General features: G+C 48.3%; 2 protein-coding genes across 3 annotated transcripts; one reads left to right on the top strand and one right to left on the bottom strand.

Annotated features, from left to right (window-relative positions):
* Positions 1-2: 2 nt before the first annotated feature.
* Positions 3-7878, top strand: TAPBPL (TAP binding protein like). Of its 2 annotated transcripts, XM_086714245.1 has the most exons (8): positions 3-140; positions 325-578; positions 1366-1584; positions 1731-1985; positions 4773-5111; positions 5688-5990; positions 7178-7261; positions 7446-7878. In XM_086714245.1, exons 2-8 carry the CDS (start codon positions 512-514, stop codon positions 7487-7489), a joined length of 1311 nt encoding a protein of 436 aa, XP_086570371.1. In that variant the 5' UTR covers positions 3-140; positions 325-511; the 3' UTR covers positions 7490-7878. The 2 variants fall into 2 exon arrangements, with proteins under 2 accessions (XP_086570371.1, XP_025786045.1); XM_025930260.2 differs by having other exon boundaries at positions 77-578.
* Positions 7879-8583: 705 nt separating this feature from the next.
* On the bottom strand, positions 8584-15228 carry VAMP1 (vesicle associated membrane protein 1). The gene is made up of 5 exons (XM_086714248.1): positions 15073-15228; positions 12215-12341; positions 11860-12018; positions 11207-11258; positions 8584-10796 (listed from the first exon to the last, which is right to left on the bottom strand). Coding segments are annotated over exons 1-5 (357 nt in total). The 5' UTR covers positions 15075-15228; the 3' UTR covers positions 8584-10779.
* Positions 15229-22432: the final 7204 nt, after the last annotated feature.

The following is a 22432-nucleotide window of genomic DNA, read 5'->3' as shown; positions in this document are numbered from 1 at the left end:
TCTGAAGGAGGAGCTCTCTCCTGGGCGGACTGGTGCTAGGGGCCCGCCCCAGTCGCCGAAGGAGGACCGCCAGGGGGTGTGGCACCAACCGAAAATGAAGAAAGGTTCCCAGGCTCCTGGGGATCCTGCTTCTGGCTTCGGTCTCTGCCTCCCCCCACCCCCTCCCTTACTTCGGCTCCGCTCTCTTGGGTGGGGGGGTCCAAGGGTGCATGCCGTTGAAGTCAGGTCTTGACAGAACGAGAGGATTTGCGGGAGGCGGGGGAAGAAAGGAGAACCGTGATCACGACGCTGGCACGCGCGCCTAGTTAGTGGTTTCACTCCTAGGCAGAAGCAGCCGCGGTGAAACTCGAAGTGAAAGCGAAAGAGGAGGAGGCCAAGGGCTGGAGAGAAAGCTACAGGCCAGAAAGGGTGGTTCGGAGAGCCCCTCTTCTCCAGCCGGGACGCGCCCGCCGGAGCAGTGGGGAAGGGCGGCGGGGCGGGGCGGGGCGGGAGGGGTGGCAGCGCAGCCCCCATGGGCGCGGGGCAGGGCTGGTGCCTGCTGCTCTGCCTGGCCCTGTCCCGCGTGGCGGCAGGCCCAGGTGAGCGGGGAGCGCCGGCCGGAGTGGGGGGAGGGGGAGGGAAGAGGAGGGTGGGGGTGTTGGGCCCAGGGCGGACCAGGGACCCACCCACCCCGAGATTCCAAAGGGGAAGGGGGTGGGGGGAGGGGGCCGGCTTCCAGCAACCTCCTAAGCCCAACAGGAGAAAGGCTGGCAAAATAAGGAACCAATGGTGTTGGGGAGGAGGCCGCAGCCTGTGGGAAAGGGCAAAGGAAGAGAGGCCTCCTGGGGGATGCGGTGGAGGGCCTAGTGGAGAGGGCACTGCCTGGGAGCAGACACCTTCCCAAGCGGAAAGCTGGGAAATCCCCGGGAGGTGTGCCCTGGAGGTGGGGGAGGGGAAGGCCACCTGTAACCGCAGAAAGCTGAGTAGACCCAGTGGGCTGGCTGGGAAATTGTGCCAACTCCCCTCGCCACACGGGCGGCCTGTCTCCCTCCTCTCCCAGTGGCAATTTTGCTCATTTATGTGCTTTTGCCGAGAATTCCTTTGACTGAAGAGAGAGTTTTTTGGCTGGCAGTTGTAATGAGAATAAAAACATAAACTCTCCTGACCAATGTAAATCAGGACTTTAATTCATACCAGGTATGTGCCTGGACTAGCAGGTGCTTCCCAGAAAGCTGGTTTGGGGGTGACGAGAGGGACACAGAGACAGCTAGGACCCTGGATGACAACTTCTACACCTTCCTTGATGACTCCACAGTTGGGGTGCGAGGCGAGTACAGAAGCAACTCTCTGGGCAAGAGGGTGCTCACTCCTGTCTTTAACCTGCAGAAGAAAGGCAGTGGCGGAACGTGGATGTGGTCCTAGACTGCTTCCTGGTGGAGGAAGACAGGCACCCTGGAAGTCTTGCCGGCAGTAGGACCACGGTGGAGGCCTTGCTCGTGCTGAGGCAGGTACCAGTGCTGGATGACGGCTCCCTGGAAGCCTTCACTGATTTCCAAGGGGGCACACTGGCCAAAGACAACCCACCTGTTACCTTCGAGGCCTCAGGTAAGAGCCCTCCACCCTATGTCTCAATCTTTCTGGGCTCCCTCCGCTGGGACGGCGCAGTTCCTGAGGACACCCACCGCACCTGTTTCCCATGGACCCAGGTGTTCTCAATCCAACTAGACCTCTGTGCTGCCCTTCTCCCCCAGTGAACTTGGTACAGATTCCTCAAGCCGAGGCCTTACTCCATGCTGACTGCGACGGGAAGGAGGTGTCCTGTGAGATCTCCCACTATTTCCTCCAGGCCACTAAGAAAGCTTCGTTCATTGCCAACGTGCAGGTACCCGGAGGGGGACCTAGTGTCTCCATGGTGATGAAGGTTCTCAGGGATGCTGAGAATGGGGCTGTCTTGCACCCCACAGTGAAGCTGCCCCTGAGCCCCCAGGGGATGGTGCAGACTGCAGGTAAGAAAATTAAAAGTAGCAGAAATAAAGTTGTGGGTTTTTTCAAGTGGGCAGCTCATGGGGAACTAGAAGGAGGAAGGGAATAAATAAGTACACTTCCATCCACATCAGTCATCTCAGGGTGTCCCCTAGCCTCAGTCCTTTCTCCTAAAGACCCAAAGGATTGGATTGGGATCATTTTCACCTCCCTTGTGTGAGGAAATGACATGCGAGGCTCTGTTCACGTACGCTGTCCATAGCAGTCTTATTAAACCAAGCACCAGTTGTATCGCGGTGAAAGCCAGCCTGTTCTGGTGCTTCAAGATGATTAGAGTGACGCACATGCAGGATTTGTTCATTAACTCTTATTAGCAAAACCTGGTTCTTGCCCTTTCCAACCTGGTACATCCCAGAGGACACAGGAAATTGAGAACATGATGACAGGCTTCTCCAGAGTTCCTCAAATCCAGTATTTTGCCTCCAAAAAGAGGACAACCAGGTCCAGAGATTAGGGGGCTAGCCTCTTATCCTTAGAAAGCCCCAGAAGACTCAACCTAACTTTACCCTGCCACAGCAGAAAAGAGGGGTTCTCATGTCTGTCCAGTGTCAGCCATAGTCCTAGCATGGCTTAGGTATTCCCCCTAAGCCATGCTAGGGTATTCCCCCTTTGGGGGAGGTATTCCCCCCCTGTCTTTCTACCTTTTGTAGGGACATTTCAAACCTACAAAAAGGTAAAAGAATAATGTAATGAGCACCTGTATACCATTCATCCAATTATTTTTTAATGTTTATTTATTTTTGAAGGAAAGAGAGAGCACGAGCAGGGGAGGGGCAGACAGAGAGGGAGACACAGAATCCGAAGCAGGCTCCAGGCTCCAAGCTGTCAGCACAGAGCCTGACACAGGGCTCGAACTCACCTGCCATGAGATCATGACCTGAGCCAAAGTTGGTAGCTTAACCTACTGAGCCACCCAGATGCCCCTGTATCAACCAATTATTAATGTCTTGCCGCATTCTCTCTCTTGATCGATGGAAGGATAGGTATCCCTCCCTGAACTGAAAGTAAATTGCAGACACTCCAACACTTCACCCCAAATGTTTCCATGTATGTCATGTATTGGCTCATAACACAAAGTTTATAACCAAAAACAAGGATATTCTCTTTCATAATCACAAAACCATCACCTTGGCAGCAAATCAAGGTGGGGAGCAGTCTAGGGTGGTGCAGGCAATAAGGGAGTACAGTGTGTAAAGACTTTAAGAACATATTCTCACCATTACATCACCACCATATTGACAATCTTGAACACTATCACTGATAAAACACTCCTCCCTGCCAAGGCAGTCCATTCCTACCATTACTTGGTACACCACTGAGCATTAGACTTAAGAAATGTTCTTTAATGTTCATTTATTTTGAGAGAGAGGGAGAATGGGCGTATGTGCGCACATACAAGTGGGAAGGGGCAGAGAGAGAATCCCAAGCAGGCTCCATACCGTCAGTGCACAGTTGGACATGGCGCTTGAACTCATGAACCGTGAGATCATGACCTGAGCCGAAGTCAAGACGCTTAACCGACTGAGACACCCAGGTGCCGCCAGACTTAAGAAATTTTTAAATTGATGCAATAGTACTGTCAATATAGAGTCCAAGTTCAAATTTCTCCAGTGGTCCCACTAATGTTCTAGTTTGTTTTTGGTTTTTTTTGTTTTTTTTTTTTAATTTTTTTTTAATGTTTATTTATTTCTGAGACAGAGCATGAGCGGGGGAGGGACAGAGAGAGAGGGAGACACAGAATCCGAAGCAGGCTCCAGACTCCGAGCTGTCAGCACAGAACCTGACACGGGCCTCGAACTCACGAACCATGAGATCATGACCTGAGCTGGAGTCTGTCGCTCAACCGACTGAGCCACCCAGGCGCCCCTTGTTTTTGTTTTAAGTCCAGGATTCAAACAAGGGTCATGCATTCAGTTGTCCTGTGCCTTTAGCCTCCTTTACTCCAGAACAGTCTTTTCCTAGCATTGACATTTTGAAGAGTCCAGGCCTGCTGTCTTGTAGAGTATCCCACCATTTGGATGTGTCTGATTGTTTTCGTCATTGGATTCAGCTTCAGCATGTTTGGCACAAATACTACCACTGGGTGCTTTTTAAATCTCTTATTCCTATTTAGTCTTCGCAGCAGCTTCGCCTTAAGCAGATGACCTTGGCAACCCTTACTGCCTTGCCCTAGGTCACAGAGCTAGTAAGTGGAAGAAGCAGGGTTCCAAAGCTTTTGCTGCTATTCCAGTGGTCTTACCTGAGGGTCAATGGTAACACATAATTTTGCATGTGTAATTTTCTGGTGAGACGTCCATAGCTTTCGTCAGATTATCCAGGGGTAAGTGACTCCAAAATAGTTAGGATTACCATGTGTGCCATGCTGCTTTTCCACAGCACCATTTCTTTGTGGTTCCATCTTTTTTTTTTTTTTTTAATTTATTTATTGTGAGAGAGAGAGAGAGAGAGCGCACAAGCAGGGGAGGGGCAGAGAGAAGGACAGACAGAATCCCGAGCAGGCTCCACACCATCAGTGCAGAACCCAACGTGGGGCTTGAACTCATGAACTGTGAGATCATGACCTGAGCCATGATCCAGGGTCAGATGCCTAACTGTGCCACCCACACGCCCCATTTTGTGGTTGCACCTGATGGGAAATGTCCAGGAAGGAGGCAGGGGCAGGCATACGCCCACAACATGCCCACAGTTTAGGGATCAGGTGGACTCGAGGAGGAAGTAGCCCACAGTCACCCTTCTTTTTCTCACTATAGTGGAGCTCCAAGTGACAACACAGACCCCATTGCTGAATTTCCTGCTGGGGTCCTCAGCCTCCCTGCACTGTGGCTTCTCCGTGGCCCCGGGCTTAGACCTGACTGGCGTGGAGTGGCGGCTGCAACATAAGGGCCACGGCCAGCTGGTGTACAGCTGGACCACGGGGCAGCGGCAGGCCAAGCGGGAGGGTGCCTCCCTGGAGTCAGAGCAGCTACTCCTGGCCGGGGATGCCTCCCTCACCCTGCCTAGCCTCACCCTGAAGGACGAGGGGACCTACATTTGCCAGATCACCACCTCTCTGTACCAAGCCCAACAGATCATCCAGCTCCACGTCCAAGGTGAGGTCATTTTTGGTTCTCCAAGGAAAGGGGAAGGGATATGCCTATGGAGGTGTTTTCCAGGACAGCATCCAACACAAGGGCAATTTTCTGAGAAGCAGGCTGAATGGCCACAACCTAACTGCCATCTCCATCCTAGAAGTGCCGACTGTTCTCTGTCAGACTCCAGGGTAATTCCAGTACGCAATTTCCCAGCCCAGGAGCCTGCTGCCCGGCCCTGGCTGGCTGTCTCCAAGTACCTCCGTCCTCTGGAGCACATCCTAAGAAGAAGCAGCGGCAAACCATGGAGGGGCTGTCTGACTGGCAGGAGTATTTCATCACTGACGTCCTTTAAAATCGCCAGCTTATAGTGATGATAAGAAGCCAACCTTTCGTTGGTTTTCCTATTGCTTTTCAATTACCTGTGGAAGGCGCACCCCTCCTGGCCCGCATCTAGAGTGGACCCATTACAGCCCCCTTGGCACTCCACTGAGCTCCCACAACCCGCTCTCACTCCCAGCAGGAAGAGAATGCTTTGGGCAACTCTGTTGTCCGGCTGGATATCTCTGGAATCTGATTCCTCGTTCTTTCTTCTAGCTTCCCCCAAAGTACAACTAAGCTTAACAAACAAAGCGCTGCCACCCACCCTCATCTGCAACATCGCTGGCTATTATCCTCTGGACGTGACTGTGACGTGGATCCGAGAAGAGCCAGGTGGAGCCCCAGTCCCCGTCTCTGGGGCCTCCTTCTCCAGCCTCCGACAAAGCACAGCGGGCACCTACAGCGTCTCCTCCTTCTTGAAGGCAGAACCTGGCCCTGAAGGCACCACTTACACCTGCCAGGTCTCCCACATCTCCCTGGAGGAGCCCCTTAGGTCCACCGCCTGGGTTGCCCCACCAGGTACTAGGAGTGCCCTCTTTTCCCCACCTCCATACTTGGGCTCATGGCTCGCCTGCCCCCAGCTCATCTTTGGCCTTGTTCTGCTTCCCTCAGCACTTTGTTCAGCCTTGGCTCCTTTCCCAAGGTGGCAGCCTCCATAGCTGCCACCACATGCCGAGATGCATCATTACACCCCAGGTTCCAGGGTACTAGGTGATGTACTGACAGCGGGAGATCAAGGGTGAATTGTTCCTGCCCTCAAGGCGCTTAGTCAGGTTGGAGGGACTGACTAGGCAGTCAGAGGACAGCCTGGAGGAGACATTCAAGCCAAGCTAGCTAGCTCAGTGGGAAGGGAACAGCTAAGATGGGAAAAAGGGCGTGTCTGACGGCCAAATTATAAGTCTAAGGAAAATGTGGGAACTGCACAGCTAGAGCCAAGGGTGTGTGGGAAAAGAGAGAAGTGGCTCTAAAGCTTGAAAGTAACTACATTTATTGAGCATTTACACGAATCAAGCACTCAGCTGTACAATCACATATATTATCACAACTTCCATTTTACTGTTGAGCAAACTGGCACTTACAGATGTTAAGAAATTTGCCCAAAGTCACCTACCTCATAAATGGTAAAAAAGAAAATATGAAAAATGGGCTCCCCTACAGCCTTCAACCCTCTCTGGCTATTAGTGGGTAGATCACAATGGGCCTTAGAGCTGGAATTTCATGCTGAAGTCACAGAATGTCATTGAAAGGTTTTCGACAAGAGATGCAAACATCCAGGAACACCGGGCATCATTTGGTGGCTCGCCAGACTGCCAAGTTTCCCAAAAACTGGGAGTTTTGCCTCAGCTTACACCATTCCCCAGCTAGTTGCAAAATTCCAGTTTACCCGTCAACAATTAATCTAATCTAAATCGCTCTCATGAAGCAATTAAAAATGTCCCAGCATGGAAGAGGTAGGAAATCCCGTGTGGAGGAACACACGGACACCCAACAATCTTGAACAAGTATGAATACTACAGTGCGCCCAGTTCCTGGGCAAAAGCAGAACACTTGCTATGAGCTCCTTCACCAGTGATAGGGTGTCTGTCTGTCTCTCCCTCTCCTTCCCTCCCTCCCTCCCTCCTTTGTTCCTCTTGCTGGGGATCTGGCTTGGGCTCAGAAAGGATTCCTGCCTACTAATTCCTGCCTATGCTGCTTTCAACCTACAGAGCAGAAAACGGCCTTTGGAGTCCTCTTGGCCAGCAGCCTCTTCCTTCTTACACTGTTGTTCCTGGGGCTCCAGAGATGGCCAGGTAAGCTCCTGCTGGTCCATAGCCCTGCCCCAGCCCCTCTTCACCTGAAGATTAGCCAGCTGTAGCCCCCTCCCCACCCAGACCAAGGATGAAACCCAAGTGTCCCGAGTCCCGGCCCATCCCCCCACCATTTATGGGGTTACCCCAACTGAAACCAACCTCCTACCCCCTTGTTTTCCCCTAGCTCCCTCACCGAGGTCTGCCAAGATGCTGAGGCCCTCTCGGTAACCACTCTCCTGCCTCAGTAAGAAGAAAGAGTAGTCACATTCTCCCAGAAGGACCCTAGCCAAGTGTCAGAAATCAAAAAGGCCTGAAGAAAAGCATGAGGAAGGCACAGGTCACAGGGGCTCGGGCTCCGGCTCTGTGCACGTCTCTGCCTTCCTTCATTGTGTCCCTGGGCTGAACACCAAGGGAGAAAACGTGAAGAGGTGAGAGGGTAGGAAGGCAGAATGTCTGTGTGGAGGTTAAAAATAAGCCTGTGGTAGGAAAAGAAAATGGGAAGACATTAAGAAAGGAGCAAGTGAGGGGCCGGGGGGCAAAAGGGTGGGGGTTGGGCCATCACATGCAAACATTTGAACTCTGTCCAAATAAAAGCCCCTTGTGTCCTCAGAAACAAAGCTTTTCCACGTTGCCATCTTTCCCCACACTGGACCCAAATGAGCCCTGTCCCCAAGCCTAGCCATGCCGCCGACTCACAGAGTGTTCAAGGTGTCAAACGAAGGCCCTGAGAAGCAGCCTTGGGGCGCCACGCCAGTTGCTCTGTGTACCCTTGAGCTGCAATTAAGGTTGTGCCCCTTTAGACAGCTACCCGGCATTTCAGGATACCTACAAACTCCTCAGTCCCTCAACTGCAGGGGGAAGATGTCTCTTTTCATCCATTTCTAAATTGTGTCTGGTCAGCACAGTGGAACTCGGCATAAGGAAACTGTACGTGAGGCTGCTGGGGAACGGGCGTGTTTGCTGAGGCCTCATCTCAGCACGCCCCCGGGACAGGCCGCGCAGCCTGGGGACCTAGGAAGGAGGTGGACAGGAGGTGTCTGAGAAAACCTGCAGTTGTTTGTGAGGTGATGTTCGAGATGCCCACTCAGCTTCCTGCCATCACTTCCTCTCGCTAGCACCTGGAAGAGTTGGGCTGCTCCAGGTACGAACAAGAGCAGAGACCACTTCCTCTGCCAACACACACACCTTTCATCTCGAGAAGACCACACAGCACACATAAGCCAGCCTTCCGGCCTCACACAACATCAGACTAGAGAAGGAAAACAACCCCCTACCCTGGCCCCTCCTCAGTGACTCCAACCCAAACAACAACCAAGTCAGCATAGTGGTAGGAATTTATATTTTTTGCCTTTGTTCAGAATACATGAGATTGGTAAATATGCCACATGCCTTTGGTGGAAGTACAACTGTTATTATTCTATACAAGTGTGGGGTTGGGGGTAGGAAAAAAGACAGAGGTGATGACAGACAAACAGTGGAAACCCCACATCGCCTCATGGCAAACCAAAGAAGAAGGGGATGTGGGAAGCTTGGCTTCATTTGACTGCAAAGTCCCAGGGTTTGGTTGCATATTTGCTCATGCACATGGGTGGTTGGGGGGGTGGGGTTGGGGGGACAGCAAAGACACAGAAGAGGGTACAGGGTGGGGTGAGAAAGAAAGTAGAAGGGCAAACATCCCCAAAAGAACAAAGCCAACTACATCTGGTGAGCCTCAGAGGGACAGAAACCCAGGAAAGAATTCCTGTGACAGGGCTAGGTGGGCCAAGAGGGCGAATTGGCTCCAGGCTTGGGACACATCGAGGACACTGGTGGTTCTTCTCCAGCGGTGACCCCCTGCATTAGGCAAGGAGGAGCCCAGAGGAGAGTGGAGACCTTCGAGGGGGGCCGTTGGGAGGGTACACTGACTGCTTTCTTCCAGCTCTTCAGTCCTGCCCTGGGGCAGGACGAAGGGAATGTGGGAAAAGGGGGCAAAGGGAAAGGAAGGATGGTTTTGCACAATGAAATGCTGCTGCGTGGAAAATGGCATCCAGACCCAGCCCAGCCTGGCCTCAGCCTCTTCCTGCACATGGGCCAGATGACGGGAAGAATAAAGGGTCATGGGTGCTCCCCCTCCTGTTCCCAGCCTGCCCTCCTCCCCTCACACCTGGGTCTGTTCCATTCAACACCCTATCCTGAAGTCCACCAGTGGCCGCCTCAGCTTCCACTGTCTGTCCCCACAAACCACGCAGAGGAAAGGAAAGGAGGCAAAGTGGCATTCAGATGGGTACAGGTGGTTTAGAAGGGGAATACAGTGCAGGAAGAACAGACAGGTGGCTCTTGATGAGAGGGCCCCATGACAGCACAGCAGTCCACAAGCACACTTGTCTACAGACCGTCCCGCCTCCCACCTGAGACTGGGCTGGCAAGTATATTGGACTTCTCTGAACACTCAGAATCGGCTACCCTCAGGAAGGACCTCCTGCCTCGTCCTTGCCTTTGGCAAGTAGCTGGGAATAGTGTAGAGAAAAGGAGCCCCTGAGAGTCCAAGGACCCTCATTCCTAACACTTCACACTTTATCAATGGGAAGGAAGGAACAGGACCCTCCTCAAAAAGCAGGCAAGAGGTAGCTTCTTCCGATCTTGTTATTTTCAGATTGGGTCCTTGACTCATTGTCTCTCTGGAATTAACACATACTCTCTCTTTATCTATGCCAACAATTAAAATGGAGAGTCCCAAGCTTTGGCTCTATATTTGGTATTCTCAGGAACAACACAGAATGCTGCAGAAAATGTGGATGAGAGACAGCCCCTTGTAGTCATGAGCTTATGGGGCTGCATCTAGGATAGGAATGAAGCTGGTACTTTAGCAATTAACGTGTGTGCTCTAGGTCTCCAGAAAACAAAGCAAAAGGTTGTAATATCCCTGACAACATAGAAAATCTTGGACTAACAGATTAGAAATTACTGCAAAAATAAGCTTGACTTTCTAAAAGGGTATCGCACCAGAACCAAGTTGGTCTCTGGGCCCACCCCAGGATCCTCTGCAGGCCTGGCCTAGGAGAAGAGCCCCATGTGACCAGGGCAGTCTTGAGTGAGCTGCCATTCTTCTAGCTGTTCACAGCCTCCTCCTGCCAGTGGCCTGGCCTTTCCTGGTGGCACCACGGGCACCAGATACCCTTCTCCTCCCCCCTGGTCTTGGCACCTTCTTGGGCATATCACCCCAGCTACACCTCTTCCTCTTCTCTTGGCCTCCCACTCTTTTTGGCTTTGGGGGAACTTGAATGGGTACATAAGAAGGGGGTAGGGGGAAGGTGCCAGCTGTTGCTCTTCAGGTGGTTACTTCAGGACGGTGCCACGAGCAGCATTTCTAGTGTTGAGGGACACAGTGCAAATGAAAGCAACAGAAAAGAAGGAGTGGGCAACGGAGAAGCCTGGATGGGGTGGACGGAGGTAGATGGGGACGTTTGTTGAGAGAGTAAACAGAGGGAAGGGGACATGAGTTGGATGGCAATGGAGAACAGGGAAGGGGTGGCACATTCTCAAGTAAAAAAGTAGACTGGACACAGGAATCAGGAAGTCCCAGATGGAAAAGAGAAAGAGACAGGAGAAAACAAGAGGGCAAATTACATCAAGTTACTAGACAGTCGGGGCTTACAGTTGCAGGTGTCCCATCCCCATGGTCTCCCCTAAGCCCAGCCAGTGACAAACAGCATAGCCCCAATTCCTCAGAATAGGAGGGACCATCTTCCCACAATATCTTGCAGAGGGAAGGCTTGCCCACCTAGGAAGTCCTTCGTCCTTGACCTTCCTCCCTCCCGAACCGGGTGATGACCCCACAGCAGCGATCTCCATACCTCAGTCAGAGCAGCCCCACTCCCCAGGCAGGCAGGCAGGCAGGCAGGGCTGGGAGAAGACTCCAGGACCTTCCCACCTCTTCACCCCACCAGCAACCTCACCGATACTTACTTACAATAACTACCACGATGATGGCACAGATAGCTCCCAGCATGATCATCATCTGAGGAAACATTGACCAAAAATGGGCCCTTGGATTTAGGGAAGGAGGAATGACCTATAACCCTAACCCTAACCCTGCACCACATCTGAAGCTTCCCAGAAACATTATAGCATCTGCAGCCTGCTCTGTTTCGCTTAGCGCCTGTTGCCCGAAGGCCTTGAAAGGAACTCGAGTGGAGGTGTAGACTTGGGATCTTTATCCAGCTAGTTCATTTTTCATCATGAAGTGTTCAGCTGATTCCTAAAAGCTGCAGGTATTTAAATATATATCTATCCTAGCCATCATGCTGAGGTTAGTTGTGTGTGGGGAATGTCCAGGGGAAATTTTTCCAGGGATCTTTTGGGGAAAAGCAGCTTGACTGACCATTTCCAAACTCCTCAGGGTATCACCGGCCCCCAGTTAGTGGTTCTGAATACTCTAGCCTACCCTGGTGGCCAATTCAGGGTAATGCATCCCAAGGAGGCTTTCAGGTTTTCTCCCGGGTTCTGAAGGGCAGAGATCCTGTGCCACTAGAGGTAAGGAAGGTATGCGCCCAAAGGTTTTCTTGCCTTCTAAGAGTTGAGGCCCAGGAAGTAAAGGCAGAGAGAAAAAGAAAACTCACCTTGCAGTTTTTCCACCAATATTTCCTCTTTAGCTTGGCAGCACTGCTCTCAAATTGTGATGCTCCCACCTGCAAGGCGTCAGCTCGGTCATCCAGCTGTGACAGTATCTCATCCCTCTTCAGGACCTTGTCCACATTCACACGCATGATGTCCACCACCTGAGGGAGGTTGCAGAAACAAAGCCAGTAAGCTTCCTTGCTAGCGACAGAGGTAAGAACAACAAGGGAATCACAAGTCTGGCCCCATGTAACTCAAGAATGCCTTGCCCTTCTATTAAAAAAAAAAAGAAAAAAGAAAAAAAGTTTCTAAACTTCTAGCAGCTGGAAACTCTCAGAGACAAAGCTCTCCACTTACTTCCTCCACTTGTGCCTGGGTTTGCTGTAGTCGTCTGTTACTGGTTGTATTAGGAGGAGGGCCAGGGGGGCCCCCACCTGGGGCAGCCCCTTCTGCCCCTTCAGTGGGCGGCTGAGCCGGAGCAGACCTGTGGAGAGAAGTGGGCCAAGTACACAACGTAACCGAGACAGAAAGGAATCCCATGTATTCTCACCCCCATCACCAACGCCAAGGTGATTAGGTTATATGCAACTAGAAGGGATTCTAACTTCTTGACAACACCAAGTAAAAAGATGCAGCATACAGGAAGAACCAAAAGATGAAAAATCCTGTAACAACACTTAGATGGGGCTCAGGGACATCCAGGATGGCATCAAGAGATCCTGCTTGGGGCTATCCTTTGACCCAAACTCAAATATCCTCTGGCACAATGGCCACGGGGACAAATGTGCCAGTCTTAGACTAGATGGTACTTTCCTGTCAGAAGCCTTTCACATGAAGTCAAACTGGAAAATTCCTATCCAGGTTAGGAGAAATTCACACAAAAGACTAAACCCTCAGGACAAGCTTGTGCACTGAGCAGCTCTTTTACACAAAGCCTGAAGAAAGGGCAAGCCGACAGACCCTGCTTAAGAGGATCTAGTTAACAGTTGTTTCACACAATCATTAGTATGTTGGGACTGCCATAAGGACAACTTGGGAAAATCACCAAAGGCAAGGCTTCTGTAGGTAGAGTTGAGTCAGGACTGTTAGCTTGCTTTGTTTGGGGCAGAGAAGATGGGGGTTTTACTTAGGTAGAACTGGGGCCCAAAGCAATTGTGCTAGTTATGAAACTGTTCCAAGAACATAGACAGGAAGCAAAAATATGGGTAATGGTCCCCAATGTACATGCATCACAAACATCATGTCCCTTCCTTTTCTAGATTTGGCATCAAGTCTCAGGAGGCTCCCCTAGTTCTTTATGTCCCAAAGAGAAATCCTGGTTTATACTACTATACACAGAGATTGTTCTTACTTTCCCTTAGCCTTAGAAAGGGTCTTCAACATAAGCTCCTTTCCATGTCCCAACAATGGAGGCTAAATTCATCTCCTAAAGAATTTCTAGAAGTCTAACCTAGGGCATGAGATTTTTCTCTCCCAAGGAAGACTGCACTGGCAGAGGGAGATTCTCAAACTTGATGGAGAATAGGTGTTATGGTAAGAACTCCTCAAACAGAAGCAGAATCTCAAAAACATACCTCCCAGGCCCAGTCCAAGAGCAAAAAAGCATTAGGAATTAAACCATCACAAGTCACCAAAAGGAAATGCCTTGACTACTCACAATAGAATACCCAGAAGTTCTTCCTCCCTAAGTGAATTTCTTTTGGTCTTAAAAAAATAGAGAATAACTTCAGAAAGGCTTTACCAGCTGATTATACCCGACTCATCCCCATTCAAGAAATCACTTTCTCATTTCCCTCTAAAGCACAAAAGAAGCAAAGAAAAGAAATACACAAAGCCATGGAAGCCACAAGACTCTTGTGTTACTACTGAGCTAAGCAATCTAGTTCTCTGAAGGTGGAAAATTCAGTATGTAGCAGCCAGTATTTGATCTTGGAAGCAGTCCAGTATGGTGGCACCAATGACAAGATTAAGGTCAGAGATCTCGTGATGCCCTGCTAGTCACCATGCTCTCTCCATCTCCTTCAGTTCATCCCACATGCCTGCTACTGGGAACCAGTCCACTGAGAAGGATCCCCCCTCCTCCCCAAAGCAGGAGGGAAAAAAAAAAAAAAAATGGAATCTTAGGGCTTGGCCAAAATGCATAGAATATCACATACATTTAAAACTGTAGAAATCAAATAAAGAAAAATGAAATGGTTACAAAGCATCTGAAGGGACCATTTCACTTACTATTTGTTGGAAGTTGGGAACACTCAGCAATAAAATATCCAGGGGTAGTCATAACCCATATGAAACCTCAATGAAATCTTTTCCCTTTTTTGTCACTAGGAGAAGCAACACAAATATATCTAGGACCAAGCCAGGACTCCAGACAGTAATAAGAAAGAAAAATCTTTTTTTAATTCATTGTGGTCCTGACAGGGAAATACTTGATTCGTCTAGCCACAGTTCTCCCCCAGGATCTTGGGAACAGGGCTGATGTTGAAGACGGTCAGAGACTAAATTGATTTGTTGGGGGAAGGCAGGGATCCTTGGTTCTATTTCTCTTCCAAATACTTGGCTAAGAGTCAACAACAGGAAAACACCTCCTATACAGGTGGCCTTGAGATGAATGGCTGCTTGGAATCACATGCCACTGCCCCTTGAGTCTTTCTGAGCTGCTCGCCTGGCGCCAAAGAACTGTCAGATAAGTTTCGGGACCTTTGCGTACTGCCAAGAGGGGCGTGGGAGAGGTGGGTAACGCGTCACAGTTGGGATGAGGGGCATACATAAATCCAGACATTGCAGGGCAACCCAAGTTACTAACTGGCAGGTGCACTACTCATTACTGTTTCCAGAGGCCGCAAGTACAATTAGACAACAAGAAAGGGTCTTGAACCCCCTCCCCAGTGTCTCCATGCCCCACCTTCGCCTGGTCCCGGGCTTCACTATTACAGAGACCTGAATGAGGCGCCCCGCAGGCGACAGAAGACAGTGCAATGAAGGTGGGACCCCCGCGCCCCTACCCCGCCCGTGGGGTGCTGGCTGTGGCTGCTGCAGGAATGGGGTACTGCCTTCTCTCCCCAGGGGTGGCCAGGTCTGGGGGCGGCGCGCGGTGGTGCTTCCCCGTGTCGCTGCAGCTGCTGCAATGCGCCATTTTCCGTCCCGCAGAGTCTGGCGCTGAGGGTGGGAGTTGGCGAGGAAGTGTGGAGCCCCCCACACCAGAGTCAACTCACATTTCTGTGGCGGCGGAGGGCTCCGTCTTTTCTCCCGTGGCTGCGGCGAGACTACAGACCGGGGGACCGCTGCGGGTGAAGTCGACGGAAGTGCCGCGCTTCGCCTCCACCTGACCACCCGGGGCTCTAGCTGCGGTGGAACATACCGCAGCTGCCGCGCGGGCCTCACTCTTTATTAGTGTCGGCCACGCCTCCCAGTAACGTAGACAATCCCGCAGCCCAATCCGAACCCAGGACAGGCGCCAGTCCAGAAGCCAAGCCCGAATAAAGCCAAGCCCGCCCGTCCCTACAAATTGGCCAATCCCAGCTCTCCCCTCTCATTCCCGACTCCGGAAAAGAGCCGTTGCTTAGGGGATCGGTTCTCTGACCACTTCAACTGTCGTTTGCTTACCAGTCTAACTAAGAGACGGGACTAGATGCAAAAACGCGCCAGCTCTCTGGAAGGGAGGCGCCAACAGTTTGATTTAGGCCTTTTGGGTACCTAGCAGCCAATCGCTGAGCAGTTCCTGCAGTCCGGGCCCGCCCACGACCCCAGGCGCTCGCAGCACCAGCCAATCACAGTCGCGGGCGGGCCCAGCTCGCGGTGACCTAGACACCAGCGTGCTGGGTGTAGAGGCAGTTCCGCTCACAGAGGTTCAGCTCACAGGCGAGCAGACCTGGTCGGCGCTGCGCCTTACCTACCCACCTCTCACAAACAACTCTGATGTACAGAATCCATAAAGGCTGAGCCCCAAGTCCTCAAGACCCAGTACCAGACGCGGGGTTCTGTCCCTCCAGAGCAATTAGGAAGGCTTTATTCATCCTTTTCCTTCAACATAGCCAGCAAGCTCCTCATGCAATGAATTATCCTAAATCGAACTCCCCCTGTAATCCCTCCCAGGTAGGCTACCACACTGACTCAGTTGCCCAAACCAGAAACCTAGAAACCACCCTAGATCTCCTTCCCCGTTCATCTGTACCCCTCCTCTGATAATTCACCAAGCTGAGTGGATCTTTCCTTCTTAGTTTTTCAAGGATTCGTTTCCCTCGTATCACTGTCCTACTCTCACTTTAGACTATTATCCCTTGCCTGGACACTATCCGTTGTAAAACTTACCATTATTTTAGCTTCCACTAAGAAAAAAAGAAAACTGACACAATGCTTTCTTATCACTCAGAATTTTTATTTTATATTTATTGAAAGTGTAGATTTATATAGATACAGATTTTTATAATAGTTCACTCTTGTGCATACATAAAAAGGAAATTTTAAAAGAGCAACATGGTAACAGTATTCCCAAAACTTCACATTCAGAGCCTGACTCTTATGATTTTTTTTTTTTTTTTTTTTTTTACTTACTCTTAGATGTCCATGATTTTTCACACAACGTAGTCCTCTGTGCATGCCATCAAGGGCTTCGGTGATGCGGCATTTCTTAAAGTAGAGTGTTTCTCTTCTGTCTCCAGAATTTTCTTCCAAGCCTTAGACACCCATTTGGCAAGTTTTGATTCTTCTGAGTAGGTATGACAAATACAGTATGACTACCATCTGGTTAATAGTTACAGTGAAACATCCCAATTTAGATATTTTTTACCATCTTTTTTTTTTTTAAGTTTATTTCTTTTTGAGAGGCGGGGAGGGGCAGAGAGAGGGAGACACAGAATCCCAACCAAGCAAGCTCTAGGCTCTGAGCTGTCAGCACAGAGCCGGAGGCAGGATTCAAACTAACCAACTAGGAGATCATGACCTGAGCTGAAGTTGGACGCTCAACCAACTGAGCCACCCAGGCACCCCCCAATTTAGATGTTAGAATGAAAAGAAAAAATGCCTCCTAGAATCAGTAAACTATATCTTTCTGCTTCTAGTCTTGCCCTCCCTCATATCCATCCTCTAAGGAACTACCAGGATGATCTATCCAAATGTTACAATCCTGCTTAAACCCTCAAAACCCCACCAAATCTCCCCTGGGAAAAAAACCTTAAAATCACCGAGTTTTTAAAAAATTAAGATCACTGGGAAAAAAACTTAAAAGCACTGAATTTTTTTAAATTAATATGTTTTGGGGTGCCTGGATGGCTCAATCAGTTGAGTGTCCAACTTTGGCTCAGGTCATGATCTTGCGGTTCATTGGTTTGAGCCCCAGTCAGGCTCTGAGCTGTCAGAGCCTGCTTGGAATTCTGTGTCTCCCTCTCTCTCTGCTCCTCCCCACTCATGCTCTGCCTCTCTTTCTCTCTCTCTGTCTCTGTCTCTCTCTCTCAAAAATAAACATCAAAGGGCGCCTGGGTGGCTCAGTCGGTTAAGCGGCCCATTTCGGCTCAGGTCATGATCTCGCGGTCCGTGAGTTCGAGCCCCGCGTCGGGCTCTGTGCTGACAGCTCAGAGCCTGGAGCCTGTTTCAGATTCTGTGTCTCCCTCTCTCTGACCCTCCCCCGTTCGTGCTCCGTCTCTCTCTGTCTCAAAAATAAATAAACGTTAAAAAAAATTAAAAAATAAAAAAAATAAACATTAAAAATAAATTTAAAAAATAACAATTACTATGTTTTTAAACTTGCTAAAAAAATAATTATAAATTCACATGAGGTGGCCCTCAAAAAAGTACAGATAGGTTCTCCATCTCCCTTCACTTAGCTCCCCCAGTGATAGCAGTACCCTATTAAAACCAGGATATTGACATTGGTACAATCCATGGAGTTTATTCATATTTCATCAGTTTTACATGCATTCACATGTGCATGTAGCTTTAAATGTAGATTCCTGTAACCACCACCACACTCATGATACAGAACTGTTACATTACTACAAGACTCCTCTGTACTATCTTTTCATAGCCACACCTACCAATCCTTGTCAGACACTAATTTGTTCTCCATCTCTATAATTTTATTTCAAGAATATTATAGAAATGGAATCATACAAATGAAACCTTTTAAGATTGGCTTTTTTTTCCCATTTTTGCCTATGGATGTCCCATTGCTCAAGGACCATTTGCTGAAAAAGCAGTCCTTCCTCCATGATATCCTTGAGATCCATCCAATTTGTGTGTATCAATAATTTTCATTGTTGAGTAGTATTCTGTGGAATGGATATGTCGTAATTTGTTTAACCATCTACCTGATAAAAAGACATTTGGGGGGCGCCTGGGTGGCGCAGTCGGTTAAGCGTCCGACTTCAGCCAGGTCACGATCTCGCGGTCCGTGAGTTCGAGCCCCGCGTCGGGCTCTGTGCTGCCGGCTCAGAGCCTGGAGCCTGTTTCCGATTCTGTGTCTCCCTCTCTCTCTGCCCCTCCCCCGTTCATGCTCTGTCTCTCTCCGTCTCAAAAAATAAATAAACGTTAAAAAAAAAAAAAACTTTAAAAAAAAAAAGACATTTGGGCTGATTTCAGTTTGAGATTACAAATAAGACTGCTATGAACAGCCATGTACAGGTTTACATGAACATAATTTTCTCTGGGACAAGAGAGCAATTACTGGGTTGGAAGGTAATTGCATGTTTAGTTTCAGAAAAAACTGCCAAACTGGTTTCCGGAATTGCTTTACCATTTAAATTACCACAAGCAGTGTAAGTGGGATCCAGTTTCTCCACATCTTCACCACTACTTGGTGTTGTCACTGTTTCTTTTTTATTCTAGCCATTCCAATAGGTATGTAGTCATATATCATTGTAGTTTCTTCTTTTTTTTTTTTTTTAAGTAGTCTCCATGCTTAGTATGAAGTCCAATGCCAGGCTTGAACTCATGACCCTGAATTCAAGACCTGAGCTGAGATCAAGAGTCAGACGCCAACCCACTGAGTCACCCAGGCACCCGGATCATTGTAGTTTTAACTCTCATTTCTGTGATGGCTGATTATGTTGAACATGTTTTAATGTGATTTTTGCCTCCTATATATATATCCTCTTTGATGAAAGGTCTGCTCATATCTTTTGCCCATTTTCTTTTTTTTTTTAATTTTTAAAAAATGTTTATTGATATTGAGAGAGAGAGAAAGAGAGAGAGTGCACGTGAGCAAGGGAGGGGCAGAGAGAGAGAGAGAGAAGAAGAGAGAGAATCCCAAGCAGGCTCCGTGCTGTCAGCACAGAGCCCAACATGGGGCTTGATCTCACAAATCTTGACATCATGACCTGAGCCGAGATCAAGAGTCGAATGGTTCACTGACTGAGCCACCAGGTGCCCTGACCATTTTCTAATTGGGTTGTTCATTTTTTTACTATTGAGTTTTGGGAATTCTTTAAATATTCCAGATAAAGTACTTTGTCTGATAGGTGCTTTCTCCTGGTCTGTCATTTGCCTTTTCATCCTCTCAAAGGGATCTCACACAGAGCGAAGGTTTTCAATTCTGTTTAGATCCAATTTATCAACTTGTCCTCCTATGGATTATACTTTTGGTGTGAAGTCTAAGAAGCTTTGCCTAGCCCTACATCCTGATGATTATTTTCTTATTTTATTTTCTTTTTTTTTTTTTAATTTTTTTTTTAACGTTTTATTTATTTTTGAGACAGAGAGAGACAGAGCATGAACGGGGGAGGGGCAGAGAGAGAGGGAGACACAGAATCGGAAGCAGGCTGCAGGCTCTGAGCCATCAGCCCAGAGCCCGACGCGGGGCTCAAACTCATGGACCGCGAGATCGTGACCTGAGCTGAAGTCGGACGCTTAACCGACTGAGCCACCCAGGTGCCCCTCTTATTTTATTTTCTAAAAGTTGTACATTTTTGTGTTTCACATATAAGTCTGTGATCCATTTTGAGTTCATTGTCGTATAAGGTGTAAAGTTTAGATCCGAGTTCATTTTATTGTTTATGGATGTCCATTGCTCCAGACCATTTGTTGAAAAAAGCAAACCTTCCTCTGTTGAATTGCTTTTGCACCTTTGTCAAAAATCAGTTTGGCATATTTGGGCAGATCTATTTCTGGGTTCTCTTCAGTTCCACTGATCTATGTGTCTTTCCTTCTGCCAATAACACACTGTCTTAATTACTGTAGCTATAAATAGTAAGTCTTAACATCAGGTAGAACTATTTCTCCCACTTTATTATTGTTGTTGTTTTCAAAATTGTTTTAGCTATTCTAGATTCTTTGCCTCAAAGGTTATCTTTAAAATGAATTTACAGGGCACCTGGGTGGCTCAGTTGGTTCGGCAGCTGACTTCGGCTCAGGTCATGATCTCAGGGCTTGTGAGCACACATACACACCCCTCCAGTCAGTCTCTGTGCTGACAGCTCAGAACCTGGAGCCTGCTTCAGATTCTGTGTCTCCCTCACTCTCTACCCCTCCCCCACTCACTCTGTCTCTGTCTGTCTCAAAGGTAAATAAACATTAAAAAAAATTTTAATGCATTTATGAGCTGATAAGAAAATAGACTGTAGACCAAAATAAAGACTATAGACCAAAAACTAAGTCAAAGTCAAAGCTGCTACCCAGAGAGGTAAGCTGAGCACTGAAGTTTGTTTTGCCTTGCGGCATTTGCTAAAAAGTTGAATTTAGGCATGGTGATGGACTCACCAGTTGCCACTGTGTCATGGGAGACAGAGCTCAGGGCTTTTCTGGGGTTGGAAATCTAACAGAAGATCCCCACCATTAAGTCAGAACCTCTATGTCCTCGTTTAAGAGTGGATTCAAAATATTCTAACACCCATGCTGTCCCTAGGGGACTTCATAGGAAACTGCTTGTCTGGAACCTAGGTACCTAGTGGAGATCTTTTTTTATTTTATTTTTTATTGTAAACACTAGTAAAGAATTTATGACCACAAGCTGTGGCTTTACTGCCTGAATTTTTTGTTGATCCTGAGAACAAAATGGCAAGAATTTAAAGTGATTCTAGGTTGACAGTCCCACCAAGCACCTGGCAAAAGTGATGCAATTCTCTCTGGATGAGCTCATCTTTGATCTAGGCCCTGGGGAATTTCCACAGATACAGTTCCAAAAAATATAAATTGTGGTCAAAAATTGCAAACAAATAAGGAACAAAGGTCCAAGAGCAAGAGCCAACAGAGGTAGGGATAGGAAGTAAGAAAGAAAGTTAGAAAATCAAGCCAAATAGTCCAATATCTGACTAACAGGAATTCTAAAAGAGAAAACAGGATATAAGACAGAGATTTAAAAGACATAAAAGAAAATTTTCCTGAATTGAACAAGTCTCTCTGGATTAAACAGTGTGCTATGTGCCCAACACAACGAAAGAAAAAAGAAGCATATCAAGACACATTTTTATGAAATTGGAATATTTTGGAAAAAAGAGAAGAAGCTAAAAAAATTCAAAAAGAGGGGGGAAAAGAACAGGAATCAGAATAGCATCTCAATACAGTATTAGAAGATAGAAGACAATGTGGCAGTGTCTTTAAAATTCTGAAGAAATATCATTAACCTAGAATTTCATACCAATCTAACTACCAATATAAGATCAATTTTTTTTAAAAGATCAATGTATATCAAAAGAAGAATATAGACTCCTTTCATTATCAAAATTCTTACCTCTCTATTTAAGTAGGCTACTACAGGGGCGCCTGGGTGGCGCAGTCGGTTAAGCGTCCGACTTCAGCCAGGTCACGATCTCGCGGTCCGGGAGTTCGAGCCCCGCGTCGGGCTCTGGGCTGATGGCTCAGAGCCTGGAGCCTGTTTCCGATTCTGTGTCTCCCTCTCTCTCTGCCCCTCCCCCGTTCATGCTCTGTCTCTCTCTGTCCCAAAAATAAATAAACGTTGAAAAAAAAAAATTTTTAAGTAGGCTACTACAAGATGCACTCTGGCAAACAGGAAAGAGAAAGGCAATAGATATAAGGAATGGAATGCTGGATCCACACACAAAACTGCTTAAAGAAAATCCTGGGTATGGAAGCTGTGCCATGTGTCCTGACTGAAGCAAGAGGATGGAAAAAAACTGCAGGAAAGTCTCCAGAGAAAAAAACTGATAAAGTATCTGCCATGTTTAAATATTTGAAAAGTAAGGGGTGCCTGGGTAGCTCAGTAGGTTAAGCATCTGACTCTTGATCTCGGCTTTCATGGGATCCAGCCCTGGTCAAGTTCTGTGCTCACAGCACGGAGCCTTTTAGGGATTCTCTCTCTCCCTCTCCCTCCGCCCTTCCGCAACTCATGCACACGTGCATAAACACTCTCTTTCTCTCAAAATAAATAAATAAAAACTTTAAAAATAAATAAATAAGGGGCACCTGGGTGGCTCAGTCAGTTAAGCGTTGGACTCATGATTTCAGTCCAGGTCATGGTTTCACAGTTCGTGGGTTCGAGCCCTGAGTCAGGCTCTGAACTGGCAGTGTGGAGCCTGCTTGGGATTCTCTCTCCCTCTCTTTGCCCCTCCCCCCTCAAGCTGTCTCTCTCTCTCTCTCTCTCTCTCTCTCTCTCAAAATAAATAAATAAATAATAAAACTTAAAAA

Source organism: Puma concolor, chromosome B4, assembly GCF_028749965.1.
Source record: "Puma concolor isolate L17-30 chromosome B4, mPumCon1.1.hap2, whole genome shotgun sequence".
In the NCBI taxonomy this organism is placed as follows: Eukaryota; Metazoa; Chordata; class Mammalia; order Carnivora; family Felidae; genus Puma; species Puma concolor.
The sequence above is the reverse complement of the archived record's forward strand: the minus strand, read 5'-3'. Positions and strand labels throughout refer to the sequence as shown.

Excerpts from the sequence above, each read along its gene's own strand:
- TAPBPL (XM_086714245.1), top strand. The coding sequence starts at position 512 with ATGGGCGCGGGGCAGGGCTGGTGCCTGCTGCTCTGCCTGGCCCTGTCC. Across the intron at positions 579-1,365 it reads CCGCGTGGCGGCAGGCCCAG|AAGAAAGGCAGTGGCGGAAC; the intron begins GTGAGCGGGGAG and ends TTTAACCTGCAG. Across the intron at positions 1,986-4,772 it reads GGGGATGGTGCAGACTGCAG|TGGAGCTCCAAGTGACAACA; the intron begins GTAAGAAAATTA and ends TTCTCACTATAG.
- VAMP1 (XM_086714248.1), bottom strand. Across the intron at positions 12,019-12,214 it reads CCCAGGCACAAGTGGAGGAA|GTGGTGGACATCATGCGTGT; the intron begins GTAAGTGGAGAG and ends AACCTCCCTCAG. Across the intron at positions 11,259-11,859 it reads ATTGGTGGAAAAACTGCAAG|ATGATGATCATGCTGGGAGC; the intron begins GTGAGTTTTCTT and ends ATGTTTCCTCAG.